The sequence below is a fragment of the Nomascus leucogenys genome, chromosome 2 (genome assembly GCF_006542625.1).
Source record: "Nomascus leucogenys isolate Asia chromosome 2, Asia_NLE_v1, whole genome shotgun sequence".
Classification (NCBI taxonomy): Eukaryota; Metazoa; Chordata; class Mammalia; order Primates; family Hylobatidae; genus Nomascus; species Nomascus leucogenys.
In genome coordinates this window covers 155,737,944-155,765,171 of record NC_044382.1, presented here as the reverse complement: position 1 = coordinate 155,765,171, position 27,228 = coordinate 155,737,944, and the positions used below count along the sequence as shown (strand labels likewise).

General features: G+C 60.3%; 1 protein-coding gene across 2 annotated transcripts; it reads right to left on the bottom strand.

The window, feature by feature from the left end:
- Positions 1–4,418: 4,418 nt before the first annotated feature.
- Positions 4,419–26,204, bottom strand: CPNE7 (copine 7). Of its 2 annotated transcripts, XM_030820598.1 has the most exons (15): positions 25,900–26,204; positions 24,210–24,392; positions 17,865–17,939; positions 17,536–17,610; positions 16,821–16,904; positions 16,178–16,267; positions 15,946–16,044; positions 14,958–15,044; positions 14,647–14,706; positions 13,048–13,181; positions 11,861–11,915; positions 10,846–10,897; positions 10,645–10,778; positions 5,976–6,212; positions 4,419–4,882 (listed from the first exon to the last, which is right to left on the bottom strand). In XM_030820598.1, exons 1-15 carry the CDS (start codon positions 26,071–26,073, stop codon positions 4,745–4,747), a joined length of 1,677 nt encoding a protein of 558 aa, XP_030676458.1. In that variant the 5' UTR covers positions 26,074–26,204; the 3' UTR covers positions 4,419–4,744. The 2 variants fall into 2 exon arrangements, 1 of the variants encoding a protein (XP_030676458.1); XR_004032001.1 differs by lacking the exon at positions 10,645–10,778.
- Positions 26,205–27,228: the final 1,024 nt, after the last annotated feature.

Here is a 27,228-nt window from a genome sequence, read left to right as displayed (position 1 = left end):
ATAAGGAGAAGCCGGCTTCCCTTGTGAAACTGACACCAATTTATCCAGCAGGGGCTCTGCATCCCTCATTCAATCCTCACAAGATCCCTGGGAAAGAGGATGCGTCTGTTACCTCCTCCCCTACGACTCATCACGCCCAAACTCAGTGGCTTCGAACAGCAATCGTGGATCAACCCGGGCCACGACCTGGGTCAGGAATCCACACGAGAATTTGCTGTGTGGCTTTGGCTCAGGCCTCTCCTGAGTCTCCTGAGGATGCAGGCAGGGCGTCCTGCCCGGGGTTACAGGAGCTGCTGGAAGTGGTGCACTCACACGGTGGCCCCTGGCACTGGTGGCCAGCCGGGAGCTCAGCTGGGGTGGGGGCGCTTGAGCTTCCTCGCAGCACTGTCAGTTTCCTGGGAGCCGAATCTCCTGAGCACGGGAGCAGCGCCCAGCGTTCTTACTATGGAGCGTCAGAATCCATGTGGGGGCTGGGCGCAGTGGCTCACGCCTGTAATTCCAGCACTTTGGGAGGCCGAGGCGGACGGATCACGAGGTCAGGAAGTCAAGACCATCCTGGCTAACACGGTGACACCCTGTCTCTACTAAAAATACAAAAAATTAGCCGGGCATAGTGGTGGGTGCCTGTAGTCCCAGCTACTTGGGAGGCTGAGGCAGAAGAATGGCGTGAACCCGGGAGGCGGAGCTTGCAGTGAGCCGAGACTGCGCCACTGCACTCCAGCCTGGGTGACAGAGCGAGACTCCATCTCAAAAAAAAAAAAAAAAAGAAAAAAAAATTAGCCAGATATGGTGGCACATACCTGTAATCTCAGCTACTTGGGAGGCTGAGGCAGGAGAATCACTTGAACCCGGGAGGCGGAGGTTGCAGTGAGCTGAGATCCCGCCTCTGCACGCCAGCCCGGGTGACAGAGTGAGACTCCGTCTCAAAAACAAAAATAAGCCATGTTGGACCCAAGTCTTCCTAGGTTCAAGGAGAAGGAACATAAACCACCTTCCAATAGAAGGGGCTGAGGATGCTAGAGCCATGTTTTAAAGCTGCTATATCCGTGTGACAGGCAAGGAACGAGGCTCTGACTCACTGAGACTGTGATGGCTTGTCCAGGGTCACATGGCGGGAGCTGGCAACCAGCTTGACTGAGGCAAGCGGCTCCAGGCTGTTTCCAAATCTCAAATCCGCCCCCAGGAGGAGCCCCTCCGCCTGCTGCAGGCAGGCCCTGGACTGGGTCCCACGGTGGCCCTCGCTGTGGGGTCCTGGCAGCTACACACTTTCTGCTTCTTGTTTGGGAAATAAGTCCACATCCAGGCAGGTCGTACCCAGGCTATTCTCGGCAAGGGTCAGGCTCTAACTCGAGGTCAGGAGGGGCTGAAGACTCAGGGAACCCATTGGTCTCATCTGGGGGTCTCCACACCAGCCGGCAGGACCCCTGACTGCCCTGTCCTAGGGGCCCCTCTGGGTTTCAGAGCCGGATGTCACACCCTGGGGAGGAAGATGCCTGACAGGTGGACCTACAGGAACTGCAGAACTAGCGTCTCAATTCCCAGGACTCAGCCTGGAGCCTGCAGGTCCCAGCTAAGCACGTGTTCGTGTGGATGTGTTAGGCATGTATGCACGTGTGTGCGTGGATGCATGTGTGCACGTGTCTGTGCGTGGATGTGCGGGTGCATGTGTGTGAGTGGATGTGTGGGTGCACATGTGTGTGCACAGATGTGTGGGTGCACGTGTGTGTGCGTGGATGTGTGAGTGCATGTGTGTGAGTGGATGTGTGGGTGCACGTGTGTGTGCGTGGATGTGTGGGTGCACGTGTGTGTGCGTGGATGTGTGGGTGCACGTGTGTGTGCGTGGATGTGTGGGTGCACGTGTGTGTGCGTGGATGTGTGGGTGCACGTGTGTGTGCGTGGATGTGTGGGTGCACGTGTGTGTGCGTGGATGTGTGGGTGCACGTGTGTGTGCGTGGATGTGTGGGTGCACGTGTGTGTGCGTGGGTGTGGGTGCACGTGTGTGTGCGTGGGTGTGGGTGCACGTGTGTGTGCGTGGGTGTGGGTGCACTGTGTGTGCGTGGGTGTGGTGCACGTGTGTGTGCGTGGATGTGTGGTGCACGTGTGTGTGCGTGGATGTGAGTGCACGTGTGTGCGTGGATGTATGTGTGCACGTGTGTGTGTGGATGTGTGGGTGCACATGTGTGTGCGGATGTGTGGGCGCACGTGTGTGCACAGGTGTATACATGTTGCCCTATGTGTGTGTGTGCACACCAGCTGCACAAAGCTAGCACCTCTGCTTCTGACTGGCTGTGTGACCTTGGGCAGGGCACCTCACTGTGCTGAGCCCTGGTTTTCTTGTCTGTGAAAAAGGAGCATCTGTCATCCTTTTGGGGTAGGATCCTTGGGTGGCAAATGACAGAAAGCCAGTTCCACCTGAGCTAATCAGAAACGGAGCTCATGGCTCCTCAATGGGAAGTGTCGGCTCAGGAGGCCGGATAGGAGCAGGCCCGACAGGAGCAGGCCTGAGCTTGCACCTGCCACCAGCTCTCTGGGTAGTGACCTTCCCAGGCAGGCCCTGCCCACGTGACCCCGCTACGTGGTCACTGTCCACAGCTCCTCAAGCCAGGAAGAAAGCTAGGGGTCCCAGGACTGAGTCTCACGGGTGCGTCCACAGGACTGAGTCTGAGTCTCAAGGGGTCCCAGGACAGCCCCACGGGCCGGCTCAGGGCACGTCCATCCCCGGATCAAGCACCGTGGCCGGGAGACAGCGGCCCCTGCCTGGCCAGGCCTGGGTCCTGTGCTCACCCCAACAGACCCACGGGGTTAGGGGAGAAGTAAAATTATTATTGCGTGTCTCTGAGCAAAGCTGGGCTGCTTTCTCAGGCTGGAAACTGCTGGTGAAAGTCACATCCTCAGAGCTGAGCTGGCAGACGCCATCCTGTCCCTGCTGTCCCTCGATGGTCTCAAACACACCCCAGACACCCAGCAGCACAGACCAGGGTGGCCCAGCCTGCCCACTGGCCTGACCCCAGGGCTGCTGCCTTCTGCCATGGGAGGACGGTAGGAGAAGAGAGGGTGGGAGGAGGGGCTGGGGTGCTCACAGCCACTCTCTGCTTGCTCCATAGGGGGTCTGGGAGTGGCCACGTCCCTGTAAGGCAGCAGTTCTGGGAAGGGACACACTCCCTTCAGGGCGCCAGCTCACCGAGTGACCTGCCCATTCCTGTCTGTCTGAGGGCAGCTCCCTGGGGCCCCACTGTGGCTGCCCCAACCCTGTTCTGAGGTAGACTCCTCGGCACACCTGCTTCCTGCTAGGATCTCAACGGACCAACACCCCTCGACTTTGAGTCAGCCCAGAAACTGTCTGACAATTTCTGGCACAAAAACCACAGGCACGTGGCACAGGGCAGCAACACTCACCCTCTGCCCAGCCCCTGAGACCCCCGATCCGCACAGGGCCCCGATACCCTCTGTCCGGCCTGAGACCCCCTGACCTGCACAGGGCCCTGACACTCTCTACCCAGCCCCTGAGACTCCCCGACCTGCTCAGGGTCTGAAGCCTCGATGTGGATGGAAGGGTGATCTCTGGGCCTCTCCATCCCCAAAGAGACCAACATTGATCCTTCTGAAATTCAGACTGGCCAGGTTACCATGGCAATACCCATTATCCCTGCTTAACAGATGATGAACCAAGAGCTAAAAATAGGCCCCAGAGTGGATGGATGGACAGATGGCTGGGTGGGGGGATGGGTGGATACATGGGGGAATGGGTGGGCCTGGATTCAGGGTTAGGACAACTTGTTTTTCTCAGACAAGATAGTTCAGGGGGAATCTCAAATTCATGGCAAGGAGGTTCCAGCAGGTGGGAGATGTCCTGGCTCCATAAGCATCACGCAGAGGCTTCACCCTCCAGCCCAGGTCCCTGTGGTGCAGGTCATGCGGGAGGCTCCTGGCACCCCCGCATCACGTCCACAGCCCTCAGTCAGTGGGTTTCAGGCCTGGGGAGTCCCAGGAAGCCGAGTGGAGCTCCTTGGGGGGTGGAGGCAGCCACGGTGCGGATTCCCTCTCTGCCCCTGGCAGCCTGTGCATCCTGTATCCCATTCAGTTCAGGGAGGGTCCTGGTGCGCTGGGTCTGGGAGAGCCCCTGCCTCAGATGTGGGCACTTTGGGGGCCAGGCCCAGCCCTCTGGGGGGTTGGGGGAGGGACTGAAGGCACAAGAGAACCACAAGGGTAGGGTGACACTTTATTACTCCTGAAGCCCCACCGGCAGAACCCACAGGCCAGGCAGACCCCGCAGACCCCATGGACCCAGGTGCAGAGGCCGGACAGCAAAAAGCACAGGGTGGGTGGGTGTGGGGGCACCAGCAGGGACAGGAGGCTGACTGTGGGGACAGGTGTCTGGGTCCCCGGGCTTTCTCGGGCGCTGGGGTGCTGCCTTGCTGGCCCCCAGTCCCTGCCCCTTCTCATCGGGGCAGGGTCTCCCCTGGATGAACTCCCAGGCCCCTCCAAGTCCCTCATGATCTCCCTCCCTCCACCCACCTGACTCAGGCACGGCCAGGCATGGGGGCCTGTATTTTGTCACCCTTCGGCCTTGGGGGCCACAGAGCCGGGCCCAAGCCAGCAGGATCCCAGGAGGACTGGGAGTGGGGCCTGGTGGCGCCTGGAGGCTTCTGGGAGGTTGGAGGGAGCTTAAGGGACCCCAAGCGTGCTGGAGACCAAGGCTCTACGGACCCACTCCTCACTGCCCCTCCCCACGCCCTCCACGTCTTCACGGGGTACAGCCTGGGCTGGCCTCTCCGGCAGGGACGCCCAGGCCTCTCGGGGGCAGGCCTCTGTGGCTGTAGTACTCCACCACCTGCTTCGGGACCTCGGCCAGCACGCACTTGGCCAGCGCTGCAGGGGATGCCTGGAGGGTGGGACAATGTAGTCACCTCTGGGACCTTCGAGATGGAGATCGTCCGTCCCTGCAACTGGGTTATGGCCCAGGCCTCATCCTCCATGGCCGGGTGGTGACTGGCCATCCCCACCAGAGGCTTGCCTGGGGCCGGGCACGACTTGCTGAGGACGTCGGCCACACAGGGCTGCACGTGGGTCTTTCCAGCCTCCGAAGCATGGAGACGAAAAGTGCCGACGTGGGAGGCGAGGCCACCTCCATGGCCCAGGCCCCACCCACACTTCCCCGGCAAAGCCTGAGCATGTCTGTGTGATGTGTCTCACCGCAGAGCTTCATGTGTCTGTAAAAGGCATATTTCACTGCGTAGAATGTGTGTCGTGTCTTTATGCATGTCTGTGGTGTCTTGCTGTGTAGAACTTCACATCTGTGTGGCATGCACGTCTTGCTGTAGGGCCTCGTGTGTGACATATGTGTCTCACTGGGTAGAACTTAATGTGAGTACTGTGCGTCTCACCGGGTAGAACCTCACGTATGTGACATATGTGTCTCACCGGGTAGAACCTCACGTGTGTGCTGTGCGTGTCTCACCGGGTACAACCTCACGTGTGTGCTGTGCGTGTCTCACCGGGTAGAACCTCACGTGTGTGCTGTGCGTGTCTCACCGGGTAAACCTCACGTGTGTGCTGTGCGTGTCTCACCGGGTAGAACCTCACGTGTGTGCTGTGCGTGTCTCACCGGGTAGAACCTCACGTGTGTGCTGTGCGTGTCTCACCGGGTAGAACCTCACGTGTGTGCTGTGCGTGTCTTGCCAGGTCGCAGAGGTTGGCAGTGACAGGGGAAGCCGCGTGGTGGATCCCAGGAGACCCTCGTGCTGTTCTCTCTGCTTTTGTGTAGATTTGACAAGTTTCAAAACGGTGGGGGGGTGTTTCAGGTGCTCAAAGTCCCCGCTTCAGATACTGCTCTTGACTTGGGGGGAACAGCCCGGGATCCCCCAGACACAAGACGGGACCTGCCACATCCACGGCGTAAGCCGGGCCCAGGAGGGTCTTGGGCAGTCGCATGAACAGGGACCCCCGACTTGACCGAGCCCCTCCCAGACACTCACGTTCTTGAGCTCCCGGAAGGGCACGAACTGTACGATGTCCCGGAGCGCAGGCTCACCCCGCAGGGAGCGCAGGACGCCGTCGTCGCCATCCAGGACCTGCATGTCGGTGAAGTCGGCGTTGCCCACGCCCACGATGATGATGGACATGGGCAGGCGTGAGGCACGCACGATGGCCTCCCGTGTGTCGGCCATGTCGGTCACCACGCCGTCCGTCAGGATCAGCAGGATGTAGTATTGCTGGGGGCACAGATAAGGCGTCAGCAGCACCACACCTGCCATGACCCACATGCGCCCTGCAACCCACGGGCCCCCAGACAGCCCAGAGCGCCTCCGTGCGTCAAAGCTTCCTAGAACCGCCTTCAGAGCGTGATGCCTACATCACAAACAACAGTGGGTCAGGAGCCCCCTCCGTGGGGGGCACTCTGTTCTGGGCCTCCTGTGCCCAGCTCAGGAAATCTCCATGAGTCTCACGGAGGGCTCTGGAGGGGGTGCTACGAAGTCCACATTTTACTGATGAGGTCACAGTGCCCGGATGGGAGGTCTGAGGCCAGAGGAGAAATCTGTGATCCCAGGAGCCAGACCTGCAGCCCACACACCCTGCTCCAGTCTCTCCAGGGTGCCCGCTGTGCTGCCACAAGACCGAGTAGAGGCCAGGCGTGGTGGTTCACGTCTGTAATCTCAGCACGTTGGGAGGCCGAGGCGGGCAGATCACCTGAGGTCAGGAGTTCGAGACCAGCCTGGCCAAAATGGCGAAACCCCATCTCTGCTAAAAATACAAAAATTAGCCGGGCGTGGTGGTGGGCGCCTGTAATCCCAGCTACTCGGGAGGCTGAGGCAGGAGAATCACTCGAACTTGGGAGGCAGAGGTTGCAGTGGGCCAAGATCGCGCCATTGCACTCCAGCCTGGCCACAGAGAGAGACGGTCAAAAAAAAGGCAGAATGGAACTTCAAATAAAATCCATTTCCATTGTTTTTAAAAAACCCCACTCAATAATCTTGCCCGAACTATGGACAATGGGAAACGTAAAGAGAAGCAGGGTTCGCCTGAACAGCAGCCCCAGGGGGCTGGGCCGGCCCTGCACCGGGCAGAGCAGGAGCCCACAGCAGCCTCCCCTGGACTGGCCTTGACTGAGCCCGTCCCACTGAGGGCAGATGTGTCCTGGAAACGAACAGGGGCCCCAGGACCCCACTCAGAGTTGCCTTCTCCAAGAGGCTCTCCTTTTGTGCCCTCCCCATCTCCCCTCTCTGAGCCCCGCACCTGTGGGAAGAATTACCTGTTTGCAAGGCGGTCTCCGGTCCAGGCCTACAAGCGCCCACGGCTGTGCCCAGCCTGGCTCTCGGCCTCCAGATAAACAGCTCAGCCTCAGAAAGCGCCCCCATCCCCTCCCAACCCCAGACAAGGCCCTCACCCCCCTCCGCCAACTGTGAGAGCACCAGGCACCAAAACCCACCGTGGGGCCCCACTAGGGCGGGAGCTTCGTGTCCAGGAGAGGGACCGAGGGCTCAGCCGATCATTTTTGAGTCCTCGTTTCAACCCAGTTCTAACCACAGAAAACCATGTCACGGGTGAGACAACAGGAAACACAAACACCACACGGATGTGCAATGCCAGGAGGGGTGGTTAGGTGTGATCAGGTGTCGTGGCTGCTTAAAAAGAAGCTTATCTTTATTAGAGGCTGATACTGACATTTACAGATGAAACTGTCTGAGACCTGCTTCCAAGCAACACAGAAACACAACAGCTGAACGCAATCCTCGACTCCGGACTGGGTCCTGGGCCAGGAACAATACTGCTTTGAAAGTTATGATTGTGCCAATGAATGAAATTGGAATATAGTCTATGTATTAGATAAAAGTATTGTACCTAAATTCAGTTTCCTGAAATCTGTATTTGTGCTATGGTTATACAAGAGAATATCTTTGATCTTACGAAATATATACTGAAATAGTAAGAGGTAGGCCGGGCGTGGTGGCTCACGCCTGTAATCCCAGCACTCTGGGACGCCGAGGCGGGCGGATCACGAGGTCAGGAGATCGAGACCATCCTGGCTAACACAGTGAAACCCCATCTCTACTAAAAATACAAAAAAGTAGCCGGGCGTGTTGGCGGGCGCCTGTAGTCCCAGCTGCTCGGGAGGCTGAGGCAGGAGAATGGCATGAACCTGGGAGGCGGAGCTTGCAGTGAGCCGAGATCACGCCACTGCACTCCAGCCTGGGGGACAGAGCGAGACTCCGTCTCAAAAAAAAAAAAAAAAAAATTAAGACGTAAAGACTAGGCCGGGCGCGGTGGCTCACGCTTGTAATCCCAGCACTTTGGGAGGCCGAGGCGGATGGATCACGAGGTCAGGAGATCAAGACCACGGTGAAACCCCGTCTCTACTAAAAATACAAACAAAAATTAGCCGGGCGAGGTGGTGGGCGCCTGTAGTCCCAGCCAGTCGGAGAGGCTGAGGCAGGAGAATGGCGGGAACCCGGGAGGCGGAGCTTGCAGTGAGCCGAGACTGCGCCACTGCACTCCAGCCTGGGTGACAGAGCGAGACTCCGTCTCAAAAAAAAAAAAAAATAAATAAATAAGAGGTAAAGGCCGTGATGTTGCAACGTGCTCTCGCACAGTTCACAAATGCGTGTGTGCAGTGCCAAGTTGTTAAAAAAGCATCAAAGTCTTTATCACAATACTATTTGTATAAATTAAAAATAGATGCAAACAGATATAGGGTTCCCACGTGGCATGAAGATGTAAGTAGACAGGGGTGATGTTTGATCATCATGAATGTACCCAGTGCCTCTGAACTGGATACATTAAAATGGTTACAGGCCAGGTGCAGTGGCTCATGTCTATAATCCCATCCCCAAACTTTGGGAGGCTGAGGCAGGCAGATCACTTGAGGTCAGGAGTTTGAGACCAGCCTGGCCAACACAGTGAAACCCCATCTCTACAAAAATATAAAAATTAGCTGGGTATGGTGGCGCGTGCCTGTAGTCCCAGCTACTCAGGAGGCTGAGGCAGGACAATGGCGTGAACCTGGGAGGCAGGGCATGCAGTGAGCCGAGATCGCGCCACTGCACTCCAGCCTGGGTGACAAGAGCAAAACTGCATCTCAAAAAAAAAAAAAAAAAAGAAAAGAAAAGAAAAGAAAAAAAATGGTTACAATGGTAAATTTTAAACTGTGCATATTTTATTACAATAAAAAAACTTCGGCTGGGTGTGGTGGCTCACACCTGTAATCCCAGCACTTTGGGAGGCTGAGGTGGGCAGATCACGAGGTCAGGAGTTTAAGACCAGCCTGGCCAAGATGGTGAAACCCCGTCTCTACTAAAAATACAAAAAATTAGCTGGGCGTGGTGGCGGGAGCCTGTAATCCCAGCTACTTGGGAGGCTGAGACAGGAGAAGTGTTTGAAATCGGAGGGCGGAGCTTGCAGTGAGCCAAGATTGCACCACTACAGCCTGGGTGACAGATCAAGACTCCATCTCAAAAAAAAAAAGAAAAATTGAAAAAGAAAACTTACAAATACAACAACTACACAGACGTGAAGCAGAAGCGCAACATGTGAGCAGCTGGTGGCCTCACGGGCTGCAGGACCTCAGAACTCTTGTAACTTTTTGGTGAGTTTAAAATTATTTCAGGCTGGGCGTGGCAGCTCACGCCTGTAATCCCAGCACTGTGGGAGGCCGAGGCGGGTGGATCACTAGGTCAGGAGCTCGATACCATCCTCGCTAACACGGTGAAACCCCGTCTCTACTAAAAATACAACAAAAAAATTAGTCGGGCGTGGTGGCAGGCGCCGGTAGTCCCAGCTACTTAAGAGGCTGAGGCAGGAGAATGGCGTGAACCTGGGAGGCGGAGGTTGCAGTGAGCCGAGATCGCGCCACTGCACTCCAGCCTGGGTGATAGAGTGAGACTGTCTCAAAAAAAAAAAAAAAAAAAGAGAATGCTGGGCACAGTGGCTCACGCCTGTAATCCCAGCACTTTGGGAGGCCGAGGCGGGTGGATCACGAGGTCAGGAGTTTGAGACCAGCTTGGCCAACAGGGTGAAACCCCGTCTCTACTAAAAATACAAAAATTAGCCAGACGTGGTGGCGGGCGCCTGTAATCCCAGCTCCTTGGGAGGCTAAGGCAGGAGAATTGCTTGAACCCCGGAGAGCAGAAGTTGCAGTGAGCCGAGATCGCACCACTGCACTCCAGTCTGGGTGACAGAGTGAGACTCTGTCTCAAAAAAAAAAAAAAAAAGAAGCAACAGGCTGGCTGTGGCCCCAGAGATACATACAGGGCCACAGAACATGGTGGCAGAGTAGAACCTAGTGCAATTCTCGGCACCATATCATTTGTGCAAAGTAAAGACATATATAAACAACATGACGATGCACGTACAGCCAAACAGTAGACATGTGCGCAGCCTTGTGGTACCCAGAGGAAGAGGAAGGGGCAGCCTCGCTGCAGCCGTGGCCGTGACCCTGTGAGGCGATGGACAGCCCTGTGCCAGAGACACCTGCAGCTTTGAGGGAGGCGTAGTCAACCAGCTGGGCCCCCCGCCCCCCTGAGTTCTGTCCTGCCTGGGGGCCTCTGCGCTGGCTGTTCCCTCTGCCTGGCTGCCTCCCTGACGTCCACGCGCTGGTGCACACACAGCCGACCCCACACCAAGCATGCACCACACCCCCCGGGCACCTACAGAGGCTTCCCCGCTGCTCTCCTCGGCCGCCGCCACGCGTGCCACCTTGGAGATGATGGGCGCCACGTTGGTGGGGCCGTAGAGCTGGACCCTGGGCAGGCAGTTCTGGTAGGCCTCCACCACGCCCTGGATGCCTGTGGGGGGCAGGGGGTGAGCCCGGCCCCCCCACACTCCCTCCCCGGGCCTGCCTCGAGCGCCTACCTTCACACTCATCGTCCTCAGGGTTGAAATTGATGGCAAAGTCATGGGACACCTGGGTGGGAACAAGAGGGCTCAGTCAGCTGCCCACTGCAACGCCCCCACTGGCCCCATGTCCCTCGGTCAGCTGCTCCCCCCACAGCCATGTCCCCCACCTACTGAAGAGGGCTTGGTCAGCTGCCCTCCCGCCCCTGGTCCCCATGTCCCTCAGTCAGCTGCTCCCCCCACCCGGCCCCCATGTCCCCCACCTACTGAGAGAGGTAGGCTTGGAGTTTCTAGGGGAAGCCAAACCCCTGGGTGGCCATGTTCTGCAGAGTCATGAGACAGAGGGGAAAGCAGACCCCCCTGGATCCAGCAGTGCCTGAGGCTTACATTAGCCAATAAATCCCCACACACCATTTTTTCTGCTGAAGCCAGGTGAATTTTTTTTTTTTTTTTTTTTTTGAGACAGAGTCTTGCTCTATAGGGCAGGCTGGAGTGCAGTGGCGCGGCCTCAGCTCAGTGCAACCTCTGCCTCCCGGGCTCAAGCAATTCTCTTGCTTCAGCCTCCTGAGTAGCTGGGATTACAAGCGTGTGCCACTACGCCCAGCTAATTTTTGTTATTTTTAGTGGAGATGGGGTTTCACCATGACGGCCAGGCTGGTCTGGAACTCCTGACCTCAGGTAATTGGCCCGCCTCAGCCTCCCAAAGTACTGGGATTACAGACGTGAGCCACCACGCCTGGCCGAAGCTAGCTGAATTGTTATGTGCAATAGAGGACTCCACGTTAATGTCCTTCCCTGTCTCCTGAAGGAACATGGAGCTGGCCTCCAGACACCCTTCAAGCTAACGAGTCCTAGGAGGTCAAAGGCCAGCCTCTCTGGCTGGAAGGCTGGGATTCCCACTTTGTACCCCAGTCCCATCCTACAGTCTCCGGTTCCCAGCAGGCAGCCAGGGCTCCCCAGGCCAGGCCGCCCTCTGCCTGGGAGGGCATAGGAAGGGCACAGCTCTGAGGTCTCAAGTTCTGGGCTCTCCTACCTCATACTTTGGAGGGATCCGGGCTCCAAACCCCAGAGCGGAAAACCTCTTGTCGCTGGAAGAGAGGCGGGAGGTCACCAGGAGGCCCTGACCTCTCGTGGCTGCAACGGGGGCCACTTCTGGGGAGACACGACTGGCGCCCAAAAGACTAGGGGGGGCCCAGGCCTGGGACCACGGCAGTAAGCACCTGCCAGAGGCAGGGAACCGAGGCTCGGGGCAGCAGAGGCACAGGCCAGCGTGCAGGGGCGCATGGTCCTGCCTCCCAACTCTATGTTTGTGTACATGCTGTCCCCCTGCAGACGCCTCTCCGGGGGCTCCCAGACCGCAGGAGGGGTCCTGTCGGGCCAAAGAACCCACTGTGGCCCTCACCAACCCAGACAGAGGGGTCTGTGTGTGGGAGCTCAGGGCATCCTCTCCCAAGCCCCAGGCCAGGGGTCTGTGTTGTGGTGAGAAGCTCAGAGCACAGGGTTTTGTGCCGGGCCCTCCCTGGTAGAGCATCCGCAGGTGAGCCCCAAGCCTCTGTGACCTCAGTTTGCTAGTCTGGCAAAGCGGGACACAGACGTCCCCCCAGGACCATGTGCAGTCTGGGTGGCAGCCTCCAGTAGGGCTACCCAGCCCTTCCTTGCAGAGTCTCTTTTTTTTTTTTTTTTTTTGAGATGGAGTCTTGCTCTGTCACCCAGGCTGGAGTACAAAGGCGTGATCTTGACTCACTGTAACCTCCACCTCCCAGGTTCCAGCGATTCTCCTGCCTCAGCCTCTTGAGTAGTTGGGATTACAGGCACCTACCACCACACCCAGCTAATTTTTGTATTTTCAGTAGAGATGGGGTTTCACCATGTTGGCCAGGCTGGTCTCAAACTCCTGACCTCAGGTGATCCACCCGCCTCGGCCTCCCAAAGTGCTGGGATTACAGGCATAAGCCACCGTGCCCGGCCCCTCGCAGTCTGACAAAGTCACAGTGCCCACCTCATGGTGCCCCGAGGCCTGACCTGGAGCCCAGGGGGGTGAGGGGAAGCCGGCCGGGCGCACCTGTCATAGCTGACCTGGAGCCCAGGGGGTGAGGGGAAGCTGGCTGGGCGCACCTGTCATAGCTGACCTGGAGCCCAGGGGGTGAGGGGAAGCTGGCTGGGCGCACCTGTCATAGCTGACCTGGAGCCCAGGGGGTGAGGGGAAGCTGGAGGGCACACCTGTCATAGTCCTGGCAGATCTCGCCGACAGACACCAGTGCCTTCAGGTACTCATTGGGCTGGTAGGGGTTGATGTAGTGCAGGGAGCAGCTGTTCCTCGGGTCTCCGTTGGAGGCGGTGAAGTCAATGGCCACCTGCAGCGGGCCGGGAGCCGGGAGCTGTGCTGGGCCGGGGCTCCCCAAACCCGCTCCTGACACGTAGAGAAACCGCGCCCAGAGTGGCCAGGACTCAGGGTCAGGGGTCGCGTGGGTGGGGGGGATGGGGGGCTGCTGCTGGGGCTGACGCATCTGCTACACAGGGCCAGGAGGGGTCTCCTCAAAACCTGCCAGCCCCTAGGCTCCCTGGATCTCCAGGAGGACACCCCACCGGGATCACCCTGGCCTTGTGGGGGCCCCGCCCATCCTTCTTAGTGGCCACCAGACCCCTCTACCACCCTCCCCGGCAGGGCCTAAGTGGACCAAGCCTGGTCTGGGTCCCCTCCACGTTTCCCACTTGCTGGCTTCTCCCAAAGCCATTCTGGGGCTTGTTCAACAAAACATGAACCAGAGCATCTGCAAATAACACGCGGGTGACACGGAGGCCGTGTGTCTGTGGGTGACACATGGGTGACATGGGGGCCGTGTATCTGTGGTGACATGCGGGTGACATGGGGGCCGTGTATCTGTGGTGACATGCGGGTGACATGGGGGCCGTGTATCTGTGGGTGACATGCGGGTGACAAGGGGGCCGTGTATCTGTGGGTGACATGCGGGTGACACGGGGGCCATGTATCTGTGGGTGACACGCGGGTGCTGTGGGAGTGACACCGGGTCTGCACATCTGTGGGTGACATGGGGTGTGCGTATCTGTAGGTGACACGGAATCTGCGGGTGACACAGGGTCTGCGGGTGACATGGAGGTGACATGGGGTCTGTGCCAGGCTCCTTGGATGACACGTAGAGCCTGTGGCTGGTTCACCCAAACGCTCACTCCGGCTTCTCCTCGTTCACGTTTTGTCTGTTGTTAAATGTGTTTGTGGAAGGTAAGCCCTGATGATGTCACCTCCCAAGGGGGGCTTGGGGCTGCTTCCTGAACCCCAAGCCCGTTTCCTCGCCTGCACAAAAGGGAGGACCCCTAGGTGCCGCGCATGGAGACATCGGCTCACGGGGAACCACCAGTGCCCTTTCACCCCTCAGGCTGGGGCCCCTCGGGAGCTGGGGGACTCCAGGTATCTGGCCTGGTTCCTTCTCAGGATGGACAGGGCGGGGGCGGGGGCGGGGGCGGGGCCCGGTGTGGAGGAGGAGCCGGTGTGGGGCGGGGCCATGGACTCAGGGGGCGACACGGGGCGGGGACATGGACTCAGGGGGCGACGCGGGGCGGGGACATGGACTCGGGGCGACGCGGGGCGGGGCCACGGACTGAGGGGGCGACACGGGGCGGGGCCACGGACTCAGGGGGTGATGCGGGGCGGGGCCATGGACTCAGGGGGTGATGCGGGGCGGGGCCATGGACTCAGGGGGCGATGCGGGGCGGGGCCATGGACTGAGAGGGCGGGACCATGGGCGGAGAGGGCGGGGCCATGGACTGACGGGGCGGCATGGGGCGGGGTCATGGACTCACGGTGAAGTGGATCTGGCAGCCGCCCATGATATAGTCCAGGAAGGAGTACACCCTGTGGAACTTCCGGCCGGCGGAGTCAGCGCCCACCCTCGCCAGGGACACCGAGGCCGGCGCCAGCTGGGATCCAGGCCTCCCTCCCCCAGGCAGCCCAGTCCCTCTGGGGCGACCCCCCTCCTCTCCCCCATCCTCTCTCCCCAACCTCACCCTTCCCTGCCACCAGGCCTCTGGTTGAGGGTCCATCCAACAATCAGAAGGGGGCAGCGGAAGCCCCTCCTGTGGGTGGGGAAGCTTCGGGCACAGCCGCCTCTCACCTTGAGGTCAGCCAGGACGACCACTCCTGAGTTCTTATAACTACGTCTCTTCTGCTTGTATTTGGGGTTCACACAGTCCCACTGGGCCTGGGGCAGGAACAAGCAGAGGCTCCGCAGAGTGGTAGCTCTGAACACCCACCAGGGAGACCCCACCCACGACCATCCCCAATAGCGACGGCAGAGGGCCCCGCGGTGGGGAGGGGAGGGGAGGGCACTGCTGCAGGGCAGCCGGAAGGGGCAGCGTGGGTCATACGGGAATGAAGAGGGATGGGAGTTGGACCCTCCACCCGGCATAGCCCTGTCATTAAGCCCAAGGACACTGAGGCCCAGGGACAGGGGAGGAAGCAGGGCCCAGGGTGGCCTCCCCACTGCACCCTCACCCGGCTGCTGCGGGCTGGGCAGACACAGGGCAGGGCACCCCTTGGCCCCACCTCCCACCACCCCTGTGCCCAGCCCCGGATGGTGCCTGAAATGTCCAGCTGAAGCTGATGGGGGCCACCTCTGCTATGACCCCTCGGGAGCCAGCACCAAGGTCCACCATCCCCAGCCTTCTCTGGTTACAAAAAGTCATTGTCACCGCTCCCCACAACCCCGTCAGGACAGTGGGACAGGGTTTCACAGCCTCTGTGGCAGGGCCAACACAGGCGTAGCCCAGGTGTGCCCCCTGCTCACCTGCCCCTCCCCAGAGGCCCCCCTCACCTGCCCCTCCCTGGAGGCCCCTCCCCCTCCCCCTCCACCTGCCCCTCCCTGGAGGCCCCCCTCACCTGAACCTCCCCGAAGGCCACCCCCAACCTGCCCCTCCCCAGAGGTGCCCACCCACATGCCCCTCCCCCCCACCTGACCCTTCCTGGAGGCACCCCCCCCCCGGGGTCCTGCTCACCTGCCCCTCCCCGGAGGCCCCTTCCCCCCCCACCTACCCCTCCCTGAAGGCCCCCCTCCACCCCCACCTGACCCTCCAAGGAGTACCCCCCCACCCCATCCTGCTCACCTGCCCCTCCCCAAAGGCCTTCTGCATCTCCTTGAAGGTGGTGGAGAATTCTCCGATGAAGTCGTGCTTTCCTCGAGAGTCGTAATCCCAGACCAGGCACTGGGGAGCCCAGGCCTCCTCAGCACTGCCCTCTGGGGGCTCCAGGACCCTCCCACCCTAGCCCAGGTGTCTCCATCCCGGCCCACATCCAGGCCATCCCCTCACTGCCCCCTTGGTCTGTCCTGTCCCCCACCTTTAGAGGCCTTGTCTCCTCGCAGCTGCAGAGGGAACTCAGTGAGACTTTGAAGGGCTCCCACACCGGGTTCAGGTTGTTCTTCACCACCTGTGGGCCGGGAGGGGCTGGCTCAGGGGAGGCCCAGGGCCCTGGGATCCTTGGGGCGGATAGAGACCTGGGTGGAAGAGCAGCTGTGAGGCGAGCACACCTGGCCCTGCCCCTGCATCACCCCAGACAGCGCCGGGGCCCTGAGCTGGGGCTGGCACCCCCTCCCTGCACAAAGCCGTGTGACGACCTGGGAGCCACGTTTCCGAGCCCTGTGCCTCCACCTTCATAACTTCTGCCACCTCTGAACCACCTGCGCTGCTCTCCTCCTTAAATAGATTCATTTTCACTCAAGTTAATTTCTCTCAAAAGAAAGCGCTCTCTCCCTGTCGTCGCTGAAATCCCATCTCACCTGCAGGAAGTGGAAGGTAGGTCTAAAAATAATCACAGCCACGACTGCAGAAGCCTGTTGGATTCTGGCCACAGCCACAGCCACCAAGGCCCTGCGCCCGCGGCTCCCTGTTGGAGGCTGGGAGCTCCTCCCTTGTGGCCAGAGATGCAGGAGGGCTGGGGACAGCCCCTTCCCCTCCCCGCGTTCCCATCCCTGGCCGCTCACCTCCGTCCTGTACACCAGCTGCAAGCCCTGGTCGTCGTTGACCCGGTAGAGCTCCAGGAAGGGGTCGGACTTGCTGAAGAGGTCCTGGGGAGAGGCACAAGGGCTGCTGGGCCAGGCACTGTGAGATCCGGCTTTGGATGGGAGCTGGCTTTGTCATTTCCCAGGGCTCACTTCACGCCACCAGCCGCTAATTCCTCAGGCACAAAACGAGGCAGCCAGTCCACGCCGACAGCATCTCCTCCCTCCCTCCCGCCCCCAGGGATCTGACCACAGCGCACGACTCAGCCCTCAACGGAGTCGCCCTACACACCCTGTGACTCAGCCCTTCCAGGGAGGCGCCCGACATGGCGGGGTTGGACCCTGTTCTGCCCACCCTTGTGAGGAGCCCGCAGAACCGTACGCTGCTCCAGTTCCTCCCGCGACAGTGGCCTCGGGGGTGCTGGGCCTATATCCCCATCCCTGAGCAGGGTTGTGAGTGGTCCCCACAGGAGGGAGCTGCCCCGGCCCCAGCCCAGCTGCCAGGAGGGGCGGGAGAGCTAATGGCGGTGACAGTGATGATGGTGACCGTGACGGCAGCACGCCCAGCCCCACGCACACTCCGCACACGTCTCACGCGGGACACGGCCATGCGAGGTCAGCGCTGGGCAGGGACCGGGTTTTCGAACTGGTTCCCAGACGTCACCCTGAGCCAGGCGTGCCCGGCGCCCACACTCACCTTGTCGTCCAGCTTCCTGGCTCGAAAGGAGAGTTCCACGTAGCCGTTGTTCCCTGAGATGTCCTCAGCGATCACCTGGCAGGGGGACGCCCGGGCTCCAGGCTTGGCCAGGTGGGGCCTGACCCCACTGTGGGGGACCGGAGGCCCCAGGCCGGCTGACCCCACCCAGCGGGGCCTGAGAGGAGGCGTCTCGGTACCCCCAGGGCTGTGCAGTTGCCGGCTCCTGCAGACCCTCTCTGGACGGCACGCTGCCCACCTTCCACCCAGAACACCCCTTGGAGCCACAGCAGCAGGGCCTGCAGGCTGCGGCGGGTGAACCAGGGCCTCACCGTGATGGTGGACTTGCCGGCGTTCCTGCCAAACTTGAGCAGCAGCGGGCGGGTCACCTTTTTCTGGGCCACAATCTGTAAGTCAGAAGTGTTAGGCAGGGAGGGGCAGGCGGGGACAGCTCCTGACACTGGAGTCCCCACCGTGCCCTCACCCGGACTCTCAGGCCTGTCCTGTCTCCCCACCCCCCACCATGAGCTTCACTGCCCAGGGCCCGGCACCCCCTTTGTGGCTGCTCTCAAGCACCTGCCATCCCTGTGTGCGGCCACCCCTGCACGTCCACCACATCACGGGGCCAGCAGTCGCCCGGGGGAGGCAGAGGTCATCACACCTATTTATCAGGTGAGGAAACAGGCTCGGGTGGAAGCCAGGGAGCAGCTCACAGCCCAGCCGGCGTGCACCTGCACAGGTGTGGCGGAAACCCCTCCACAGGTAAGCAGGTCTGCCCTGACCCTCTCCAGGCCCAGGTGAGAACCCGCAGAGGCAGAGGCGAGGCAGGGCAAACGGCCCCGGACCCTCACGCCCAGCATGCCCATGTGGCCACAGGTGGCAGAAAGGGTGTGAGCGAGGTGCCAGCTCGGGACCCCACCGCCCACTCCGCTTCGAAGGTGCTGACGAGCAGAGTTGATTGTTCGAGGTGGACTGGGGCTTAGACCGTGGGGGCCTCCTCGTGCAGCCGGGGCCTCCTCCTCCTCACTAGGCCCTGCTGGACTTCCGCCCCATCGGCTATGAGCCCCTAACTGGGGTGGGTTGCGGATGACAGGCCCAGGCCCCTGCAGCCAGGTCATCTCCTCTGTGGGGAGCAGGGCGGGGGCACACGGCCCTCCCAGGCTCCGTGTCCGAAAGGAGACGGTGATGTCCTGGCCAAGTGGGGACCGTCATCTCCTCACACAGAAGTGTTCTCAGCAACCATCGAGTGGCCCAGCAGGTACCAGGTGTGTGCTTCCCACCTGCCCTCACACCTGCTACTGCCTGGCGGATGCTGGGGGGTCACAGTGAGGTAGGTTGAATACAAAGCAGAGAGGGGCAGTCCCTCCACCCCCCTCCAGGGCCGGCCTGGCCAGCAGCTTTTGACCGTGCAGCACTTTCCACGCAGAAGAGAAAACAGACCCCAGGTCAGGGCTGGGGAAGTCAAGTCAGGCTAAGGGGTGGGAAGGCTCTCTTAGGGGTGCAAAGACGGGGTCCTGGGTGCCGGGAGGGGGAGCCTCAGGCCGGGCCCCCCAAGATTCCCCAATTCAAAGGTTTCCTTCTGCAGCTCCTGAGCCAGGGCCTCTGCCTCACACCTGGGACTTGTCTGCCAGCCTGGTTTGCCTCCAGGGAGGGCGCAGGAAAGGAGTGGCCTTCCCTTTCTGGCAGGAGAGCAGGTCCTTAGGAGAGAAATGGGATCAGGCTAACATAACAGATTCCCCTACCAGGAAACACGAGATGGCTGATTTGTGCTAGCAGCGTCTAATAAGCACTTCCTATATGCCTGGCTCTGGGCTGAGGTACTGTTTACTCGAATCACATGAGCAAACAGTTGAGGCAGAAGGCAGGGGTCAGAGGTCAGGTCAGGTTCAAAGCCACAGCACAGGGACTGGACGCCAGTAGCTTCTCCCTTGACCGTGGTGCCCTGCAGGTCAGCTGGGTGGCTACAGAGCAGGAGCCCACGAGGGGCCCTCCTCATTGCTTGAAGTTTGCACATATACACAGCACACGTGCTCACACACACATTCATATCTGCACGCAGGTGTCCACACGGGCCCTGTGCGTGTGCTTATGTGAACAGGCATAGGACGTACTGTGTGAATTATGATATATGTGTGCACCTGTGTGTACATAGAAAGGTGTCCAGGCCAGACACAGTGGCTCATGCCTCTAATCCCAACATTTTGGGAGCCCAGGGTGGGTGGATCAGTGAGCCCGGGAGTTCAAGACCAGCTGGGGCAACATGGTGAGACCCCTGTCTCTTTAAAAAATGTAAAACTTAGCCAGGTCTGGTGGTGTACACCTGTAGTCCCAGCTACTCAGGAGGCTGAGGTGAGAGGATTGCTTCAGCCCATGATGTTGAGGCTGCAGTGAGCCATGACTGTCCCACTGCACTCCAGCCTGGGCGGCAGAGTGAGAACCCAACTCAAAAAAAAACAAAAAAAGCACGTCCATATTTCTGTGTGCGTCCCATCCTCTTCCATCTGTGCCCTCCCTAACTCGTGGTTTCCTTATCTAAAAAATGGGGAGGACAACGGGATCCATGGCAGGCCAGCTCCAACCGAGGCTGCAGTGGGATGAGTCATGCAGACATTATGTTGGGTAAAAGAATTCCGCAGCAGGAAGAACACGCGCTGTGATTCATGGACGTGGAATTCCAGAACAGACGAACCAGGCGGGGAGCTGGCGGCAAAGGGGCAGGGGGAGCTGCGGGTGATGGAATGTTCCCTGTGACGGGATGTTCCGTGTGACGGGATGTTCCGTGTGACGGGTGACGGGATGTTCCGTGTGATGGGTGACGGGATGTTCCGTGTGACGGGATGTTCCGTGTGACGGGTGACGGGATGTTCCGTGTGACGGGTGATGGATGTTCCGTGTGACGGGATGTTCCGTGTGACGGGTGACGGGATGTTCCATGTGACGGGTGACAGGATGTTCCATGTGACGGGATGTTCCGTGTGACGGGATGTTCCATGTGACGGGTGACGGGATGTTCCGTGTGACGGGATGTTCCGTGTGACGGGTGACGGGATGTTCCGTGTGACGGGTGTGTGACGGGATGTTCCGTGTGATGGTGACGGGATGTTCCGTGTGACGGGTGACGGGATGTTCCGTGTGACGGGATGTTCCATGTGACGGGTGACGGGATGTTCCGTGTGACAGGATGTTCCGTGTGACGGGTGACGGGATGTTCTGTGTGACGGGATGTTCCGTGTGACGGGTGATGGGATGTTCCACGTGACAGGTGACGGGATGTTCCGTGTGACGGGATGTTCCGTGTGACGGGTGACAGGATGTTCCGTGTGACGGGATGTTCCGTGTGATGGGTGACGGGATGTTCCGTGTGACGGGTGACGGGATGTTCCGTGTGACGGGATGTTCCGTGTGATGGGTGACGGGATGTTCCGTGTGACGGGATGTTCCATGTGACGGGTGACGGGATGTTCCGTGTGACAGGATGTTCCGTGTGACGGGTGACGGGATGTTCTGTGTGACGGGATGTTCCGTGTGACGGGTGATGGGATGTTCCACGTGACAGGTGACGGGATGTTCCGTGTGACGGGTGACGGGATGTTCCGTGTGACGGGTGACAGGATGTTCCGTGTGACGGGATGTTCCGTGTGACGGGTATGGGATGTTCCGTGTGACGGGATGTTCCGTGTGACGGGTGACGGGATGTTCTGTGTGATGGGTGATGGGATGTTCCGTGTGACGGGTGATGGGATGTTCCATGTGACGGGTGACGGGATGTTCTGTGTGATGGGTGATGGGATGTTCCGTGTGACGGGTGATGGGATGTTCCTTCCGTGTGACGGGTGATGGGATGTTCCTTCCGTGTGACGGGTGATGAGATGTTCCGTGTGATGGGTGAAAGGTTCCGTGTGATTGGTGACGGGATGTTCCATGCGACACGATGCTCCATGTTAGCAGGTGATAAGGATGTTCTGAGTGGTGGGTGACGGGATGTTCCGTGTGATGGGTGAGATGTTCCGTGTGACAGGTGAGGGGTTGTTCCATGTGACAGGTGACAGGATGTTCTGTGTGATGGGTGATTGGATATTCCATGTGAGTGGGTGACGGGATGTTCCGTGTGACGGGTGATGGGATGTTCGTGTGACGGGTGATGGATGTTCTGTGTGACGGGTGATGGGATGTTCCGTGTGACGGGTGATGGGATGTTCTGTGTGACGGGTGATGGGATGTTCCATGTGACGGGTGATGGGATGTTCCGTGTGACGGATGATGGGATGTTCTGTGTGACGGGTGATGGGATGTTCCGTGTGACGGGATGTTCCGTGGGGGGGGGGGGGGGGGGTGGGGGGGATACATGGAGTGGGGGGGTGTTTGTGAGCGGTGATAGGATGTTCCGTGTGACGGGTGATGGGATGTTCTGTGTGGGTGGATGTTCCGTGTGACGGGTGATGGGATGTTCTGTGTGACGGGTGATGGGATGTTCGTGTGACGGGTGATGGGATGTTCTGTGTGACGGGTGATGGGATGTCATGTGACGGGTGATGGGATGTTCGTGGGGATGGGGTGTGTGGGGTGATGGGATGTTCCGTGTGATGGGATGTTCCGTGTGACAGGTGAGGGGTTGTTCCATGTCACAGGTGACAGGATGTTCCGTGTGATGGGTGATTGGATATTCCATGTGAGTGGGTGACGGGATGTTCCATGTGAGCAGGTGATAAGGATGTTCCGTGTGACGGGTGATGAGATGTTCCGTGTGATGGGTGATGGGATGTTCTGTGTGACGGGTGACGGGATGTTCCGTGTGACGGGTGATGGGATGTTCCGTGTGATGGGTGAGATGTTCTGTGTGACGGGTGATGGATGTTTTGTGTGATGGGTGAGATGTTCCGTGTGACGGGTGACGGGATGTTCCGTGTGACGGGATGTTCCGTGTGACGGGTGAGATGTTCTGTGTGACGGGTGACGGGATGTTCCGTGTGACGGGTGACGGGATGTTCCGTGTGATGGGTGATGGGATGTTCTGTGTGATGGGTGATGGTCAGGTGTGTACAGTCACCTAAACTTGTCAATCTCAACCCTTAAGATTTATGCATTTTATTGTAATTTTTTTTTTTTTGAGACGAAGTCTCACTCTGTCGCCCAGGCTGGAGTGCAGTGGCGCATTCTCGGCTCGCTGCAACCTCTGCCTCCCGGGTTCAAGTGATTCTCCTGCCTCAGCCTCCAGAGTAGCTGGGACTACAGGCGCGCACCACCATGCCTGGCTAATTTCTTTTGTATTTTTAGTAGAGACAGGGTTTCATCATGTTGGCCAGGCTGGTCTCGAACTCCTGACCTCGTGATTCCCCCGCCTCGGCCTCCCAAAGTGCTAGGATTACAGGCATGAGCCACCACGCCCAGCCTGTAAATTTTATCTCAATAAACAAGAAGGACTCGTCTTGACAAGGTGTGAGGATTCAATGTGCAGCACAGGAAGTGTTTAGTGCAGTGTCCAGCAGGACCCAGCACATCAACAGATACCCTGGTCATGACTTGCCGAAGCCACTTTTGGGCTGGCTGTAAGGCCGTAACCCAGAGAGCATCAAAAAGGCAGTGGCCACCATAGGACCTGCCACTCACAAGGAGGCTTTTTTTTTTTGAGACAGAGTCTCAATCTGTCACTCAGGCTGGAGTGCAGTGGCACGATCTCCACTCACTGCAACCTCTGCCTCCCGGGTTCAACCGATTCTCCTGCCTCAGCCTCCTGAGTAGCTGGAATTATAGGAGTTTGCCACCACACCCGGCTAATTATTGTACTTTTTGTAGAGATGAGGTTTCAGCACGTTGGCCAGGCTGGTCTCGAACTCCTGACCTCAAGTGATCTGCCAGCCTCGGCCTCCCACGGTGCTGGGATCACAGGTGTGAGCCACCACGGCCGGCCACCAGGAGACTTGTAGGTGCTGATATGGAGGGGCTGCTGTATGTCATCGAAGTGAAAACGCAAGATGCAGAACAGGGAACGTAATTTGTGTTTTTTTGAAAAAAGAGGAAAAGTGGGCTGGGCGTCATGGCTCACGCGTGTAATCCCAGCACCTTGGGAGGACAAGGCAGGTGGATCACGAGGTCAGGATTTCAAGACCAGCCTGACCAACATGGTGAAACCCCGTCTCTACTAAAAATACAAAAATTAGCCGGGCGTGGTGGCACACGCCTGTAATCCCAGCTACTCAGGAGGCTGAGGCAGGAGAATTGCTTGAACCCAGGAGGTGGAGACTGCAGTGAGCCGAGATCGTGCCACTGCACTCCAGCCTGGGCAACACAGTGAGACTCCATCTCAAAAAAAAAAAAAAGAAAAGAAAAGAAAAAAAAAAAGAAAAAATAAAAAAGAGGAAAAGTGATAGGCTCGTTTGCTCCTGTGAGAATCTCTCTCTGGACAATGTCCAGGGACCTGGCAGCAGCTGGACGGGGCAGGATGGAGGCACTCCACAGCCTTTTATACCTTCAGGCTTTAAAACATACGAATGTATTACCCAGTTCAAAATTACATGTATATTTTAATCTAATAAGTACTGTTCAGGAGGAGCTGAGGAGGGGGCAGAGCCAGGTTGGCCACCCCAGCAGGGTCTCTGCAGTGCTGCTACATCAGCCTTGAATCCGCTGTGGCCCCCACGCTAACCGCCCTCCTCCCTCCGAGGGGACGGGGCACCCACCTGCCCCAGGGTGCACTCCATGCCCCCCAGGAAGTCGTCCTCCTGACAGCTGAAGCCGCTGGGCCCATGCGTGTCGTACACCTCAAAACGCAGCCTCTGCACCTCCTCGAAATAGTAGTCCACCGTGAAGACCTTGGAGAACACGGGATGCAGGCTGCTCCGGACCACCTCGGTTCTGCCCACCTGCAGGTGCACCCAGTGAGCCGACCCCACTGGAGGGGCTTCCACCCCGGGCTCCAGCCTTCCATCTCCCCTGGGCCACTCACCCACGCCCACGCACCTCAGGAGGACTCACACCCTGGGAAGAACTCCTGCCTGCTCTCTGTCCATGGGACCACAATCCCGAGGGCCACCCTGGGGGTTACCCGTGGCCACCACTGTCTGCTCCACCCTCAGATCACAGATGGGGAAACTGAGGCTCAGAGAGGACAAGAATGACACGCTGAGTCAGGAGCGAGATCAGATTCACATCCTGGGCTGGGCAGCCCTAAAGTGGAGGCCGTTCCCCAGCACCAGCTGAGTGGGGAGGGGGCGTAGGGTAGAGGGGGGCCCTGCCTCCTGGCTGGGGTACCGTGGGCTCACCACCCTCTCCCATCCCGCGCAGTTCCCTGGTCCAACTGCCCTGTAAGGACCTTCAAGACCCAGCTGGGCCAGTAGGCTACTCATTTCAGAATCCTGAATAATCCTGCACCTCAAACCAAACATGGGCCACCCATAGAGCTCACGCTCTGAGGGGCGGGCACGGGGCCTCGGCGGGGAGGGTGGGCTCCGACTGTGGGGCACGGGGTCTCGGGGGGAGCCGGAGCCTCGGGGACAGGCGGTGGGGGCGGGGCAGGCCCTTCACTCTCAAGGTCGATGACCGGAGACACCACTGGGTGACAGCGCCCCAGGACTCCCGGAAGCGTCCCCTCCACCGCCCGAGCAGCCAACGGGGTCCGCCTGCTCACTCCGCCCGGGCCCGCGCGCTGGAGCCTGGAGAGACCCTTGCGCCGGGGAAAAGCGCTGGCGCCCCGCGGAGACCGGGGCTCGAGTTCCGGCTCCTCCGCCCGCCGCGGCTTCGCGCCACGCGTTTCTCGCCCTTTCGAGGTGAAGCCACGCGTTTCACGCGAGATGGTGACCGAGGTAGCGCCCGTCTGGCGCCAGCCCCGTGCCCCTTCCGACCCCAACCGCGATCACAGCGGGGTCGCTTGAGACCCACTTTGGAGCGGGAGCCCCGGACGCCTGAAGGTCCGCACCGCAGCGCGCGCTCCCTCGGGCCTGCTCCCGCCCGGTGGTGAGGAACGACACTAGCCCAGCCTCCCGCCCCCCGTCGGCCGGCGCCCCTCACCCCTCAATCTCCTCTGCGCCTCTTGGTCGAGCCGCCCGCCCGCGCCTCACGCCTGGGCGCTTCCCTCTGGCTCGGGGCCCCCTCCCCAAACCCTGGGCCGCACCCCTTACTGCGGGGCACCCCCCTCTCTCCTCCAAACCCCGTTCGCCGCCACCTCCTCCAGCCCAGCCTCTCCCCACAGCTCTGGACCCCACAGCCCCAGACGTGGTAACCCCCAACCCTGACCCCGAGCTGAGCCCCAGCTCCGGGGGGCCCCTGCCTTGAGCCCCATTGGCCTCAGCGCTCCCGCTTTGGTCTCCGCATCCCCAGCTCCGCGCCCGCCCCGGCCCCGTGGCCTCTCGGCCTCCCGCGTCCCGGCTCTACCTGCACCCACTGGCCCTGCGCCTGCTGCAGCAACGCCACGCTGGGGTCGGACTTGGTGAGCGGGTCGCGGTCCAGCAAGTGCCGGCAGCTGAGCCGCAGCTCCACCTTCGAGGCGCAGGGCGCGGGCAAACCCCCAGGGGTTGCCGCCGCCCCGCGCTCCGAGCCCGCGCTCATGCTCCCGGCGTTCGGGGGCCCGGCTGGGCGCACAGAGGGGCCGCTGCCCGCGAGTCGGCGCCGCCGCGGCGCCCGGGAAATGGTGGCCGGCCCAGGCGTGGCCGCGCTTCACTGAACGCCTGCCCGGCGCGGGCGCACGTGGCTCGGGCGGCCGCCGCGCGGGGACTGCAGGGGGTGGGGCGCGGCCGGGGGGCGGGGCCGGGGAGGGGCGCGGCGGGAAAGGGGGGCAGGGGGCAGAGGCAGGGGCCCCTCGGAGATGCCCGGGAGGAGACAGCTTCGAATTCCCCGGGGACCCCCCAACTGATAGCTTTGGAGTCAGGTCGGGCGCGCCCTCCCCGGCTGTGCCCATCCCCGGCCCAGTGACCCGCTCCGGGCTGGAGGCTCCGAGCTGTGCGGGGCCTGAGCCGGGGTTCGGACCCAGGCAGACACTAGGGGAGGCAAAAGGGGGACCCCAGCTTGGCACCAGATCCCCGCACCCTTCCTGGATCTCTCGGATCCCATCTCCAGGCTCCGCTGGTTTCGGGTACTCGCCACCTCCAACAATAAGCATTTAATGGGCGCCTATTGTGTGCAGGCGCCGCGCTCGTCTGGGGCTGGAAGGGCCGTCCCGGGGGGCCGAAGGCTGAATCGGGGTCTGACTTGGAGGGGTCCGCGGGGCACGGTCCACACCAGTCCTCGGAGGCCGGGGCGGGGCGGGGCAGGCCTAGGCTCCGTCGGGGGTGGGCCCGCTCGGCCCTGAACTTCACTCCCCGCCCCCCCACCTTCCCCATCACCGGTCCCTGTGGAGGGAGCAGCGGAAGAGGAGGCGTTGGCGGGGACAGAAACCACCTCCCAGCCCACTCTTTTTGCCAATTTCTGCCTAAAAATAGGGCACGGACCTCTACAAAAGCCACGGGGGTTGGGGGCGAGGGTAAGGGAGACATTAAGACTGAAGAGGTGAAGGTGAAGGGGCGGGAAGACCCGGCGCTCGGGCTCAGCCTCAGCAATCAGGACTCTAGAAGAAGACCCTGGGGTCAGAGGGGACCGCCGCCGACAGGGCGAGGAGGCTCAGGGCCCCGCCGGCGGGAGGCGGCACCCGGCAGCCTCGGCCTGGGAGGACGAACGCGGCCGGCCGGCGGCGTCCCCTCGCGGTCAGATGGCGGGATTGCACCGGGC